The sequence below is a fragment of the Nestor notabilis genome, unplaced genomic scaffold, assembly GCF_000696875.1.
Source record: "Nestor notabilis isolate BGI_N333 unplaced genomic scaffold, ASM69687v1 scaffold34244, whole genome shotgun sequence".
NCBI classification, from domain to species: domain Eukaryota; kingdom Metazoa; phylum Chordata; class Aves; order Psittaciformes; family Psittacidae; genus Nestor; species Nestor notabilis.
In genome coordinates this window covers 11,146-14,127 of record NW_009926566.1, presented here as the reverse complement: position 1 = coordinate 14,127, position 2,982 = coordinate 11,146, and the positions used below count along the sequence as shown (strand labels likewise).

Here is a 2,982-nt window from a genome sequence, read left to right as displayed (position 1 = left end):
GAGTAGTGACCGGCGAAGCCGGGCTGAACGGGGCCCGAGGGGTAGGGAGGAGAGGGAGGGCTGGGCTGAACCCAGTGTAAGGTCGTGTCACGGGGTGTCGGGTCGGCCCTTCTGCGTGCGCGAGCCCGGCGTCGGGCGGGAGCGCGCGGCTTCCTTACCGAGCTATGAGAAGCGGTTTGGGCTTCTGGGGGTTTTGGGTTGTTTTGGGTGGGGGATCGAACTGGCTGTTTCCAACCCTCCTTACATTAGTATTTGAGCGGTGTGCAACCTTCGGGTTTTTTTCTTTTCTATGCATGTTTTGCAAGTTGGCTTGGGATGAATTTGCAGTTTTTGCATTGGTGCTCTGGCAGCTTAATGGGAAAGTAAAAGGTACCTTATGCTTTCTTTAAAGGAAAACTTAACATCGACGTTGACACCATTCAGCATGGAGTAGAAGGACTGATGTATCTTCTCACTGAAAGCTCCAAACTTATGGTGAGGATCCCTTTGTTCTCAGATTCAGGGGTACACCAAAAGTTGTCATCTAAACATGTACAGTTCTGAAAATACCGATGAATAGAAAAAAATCAGTTCACAATTCTGATGGCATGTGTTAATTTCAAGAAGAGGTATCTCTTGCTGAAACTCTGCATCTGTGTGGATGACTGGAATTTGTATTCCATGTCTGAAGCTAAGCCTTGACACTGCTTTAATAATGTATAGCTAGAACATGCAGTAATTTAGTCTGTATAGAGAAGTATACTTCAGGATTAAGCGCTCTCTAAGTAACAAAACTTGAGTGAAGATGTTTTTATTGTTGTTTGGCTGCTGTGCAGGATGTATGCTGTTCTAACTGCCCAATAAGCATCCTTACATTTATCTGATGTGGTGGGTTTGACAGCTTTTCCAGCGCCTGCCATCAGAAGTTTGGGTGGGTATAAGCAGGTATTAATAATATAATTAGTGTTTCTATTGGGAGGACTTTTTACTTTTGATACAGTAGGATATTTGAACAATGACGACATGGAAAAGAAACAGAGAGACAAGGAATTCCAAATAAAACTCAAGCAGGCATTGCGAAGAGAGGTGGGGGAGGGATTGAAATACCACAGAATCTTTCCTATAGGCAGGTAGGGTGACTTGAATAACAGATAAATACAGGGTACTGTGGTAGAATATAGCTGATCACAGAATGTGTTTATGAATGAATGTGAAGTAAAGGCGTGATGCTTGCTGTTGAATATGTAACTGCTGCCACAAGGGAGAACCACATGTCTCTGTTCACCACAAAGGCTGAAGCTGAGGGAATCGGCTTGTTGAGGCTTTGCTGAGTTACTGTAACATGGGCCTTGAAGTTGTATCTGGTGCTTGCTTACGTCTGCCAACATTCAGGTCATTTCAGAGTATTTGAGTATCAGTATTATGTTCACATACTGTTGATAAATTGATGATCAAAGGATTTACTTCCTTGTGACAAAGCTCAGATGCTTTATTGTGTTGCATTTTGTTCTCTGATATGAAGGCTTAAATGTGAGGGTGTTGAATGTTTTTATAAAAATCTGTTCTAAAACTGTTCCTGAAGCTCATATAAACCAGCAGTAATACATCAATACGTGTAAATCACTTGGCCTGGATGATGTTTTGTCCTGGGTGTAGATCTGTCCTCATATGTTCGTGCAGGAGAGCAACTTCACCATAGCATATGTAATGTTTACTTAGTTTTGTTTTTTTCTCAACAAATAATGATTGTTGCACAGTTCTGTATTAAGGCCTAAATTGTTATTTCTAGATTTCTGAGACAGACTTCCAAGATTCCATTCATGTTCTGGGATTCTCAGATGAACTGAACAAGTTGCTACTCCAGCTGTACCTTGATAACAGGAAAGAGATCAGGAGTGTTCTGGGTGAGCTGGCACCAAAGCTTCCCAGCTACCACAACCTTGAGTGGAGACTGGATGTGCAGGTAACTGCTGTTCTCAGCGTTCAGCATTTTACTTTACATGTTTTTAACACCATAAACAACTACTAAACAATTTATATTGTTTCAAAGGAACAGAGGCAGCAGATTTTCAGGTGTTTAAAACTGACATAATTTTATGATTGCACCAGAGATGGCTAGTTATGAGGTGATAAGGATATGTAATGATGCAACATATTTGTTGCTTTATGAAAACTGATATTACAGTTCCATTGGTGTGTTAAAAATAATTGCATATACTAAGTATATTCTATCTCAAATTATCACCTGATTTTTCAGAAATATTATGAACACATTGGTTCAAGTGGATTAGTATTGCTTCATGAGAAAAACCAAGTAATAGATTGTGTGTATCTTTCATGTGGGTGAAAAGGATTTTTAAGCAGTGTTCTGAGCAGGTCCTGCAAACCAGTTGTGAGTTGTAAATGTGGAAGCTGATAACCCTCATTTGTTTGTCTCCCTGTTCCTGTTTCGTCTGAACCCGCCATGCAGCTTGCAAGCAGGAGTTTGAGACAACAGATCAAGCCTGCTGTGACTATAAAGCTACACCTTAATGAGAATGAAGATCAGACTGCCCATGTGTTGCAAATGGACCCTTCCACCCTACTGCACCTAATCCAGCAGCTTGAGCAGGCGCTGGGGGAAATGAAAACAAACCATTGCAGGAGAATAGTGCGCAACATGAAATAGGAATAATGGGTGGTCATTGTCTTACTAAGCAGTTTGTGAAACAACTGAAAACAGTGTTCACAAATAGATTTTTGAAGAAAAATAAACATCTGGATCAGATGAAATGCTTTCCTGTGCCAGGATCTTGAACCAGTAATTATAGGCTAAATGTCCTCTGGGTGCTAACCTGACACACCTGCCTGATAGGAGATAGGTAACTGGTTTTGCTTTACTTGCAAATGTAGAAATGCAGTGCGCTATGCTGAGAATTTCTTTAGCTCTAGATTGGTATTGTTCCACTTGAAGAGCTCTCCTACATTAAGTAGAGCTGTCCCAATATCATATGAAGCTGCACA

General features: G+C 41.2%; 1 protein-coding gene across 1 annotated transcript; it reads left to right on the top strand.

Moving 5' to 3' along the window:
• Positions 1-391: 391 nt before the first annotated feature.
• Positions 392-2,647, top strand: COMMD2 (COMM domain containing 2; the record flags this gene model as incomplete). Its single annotated transcript, XM_010013588.1, has 3 exons — positions 392-474; positions 1,769-1,942; positions 2,450-2,647. Coding segments are annotated over 3 exons (455 nt in total), but the record flags the coding sequence as incomplete, so codon positions are not given.
• Positions 2,648-2,982: the final 335 nt, after the last annotated feature.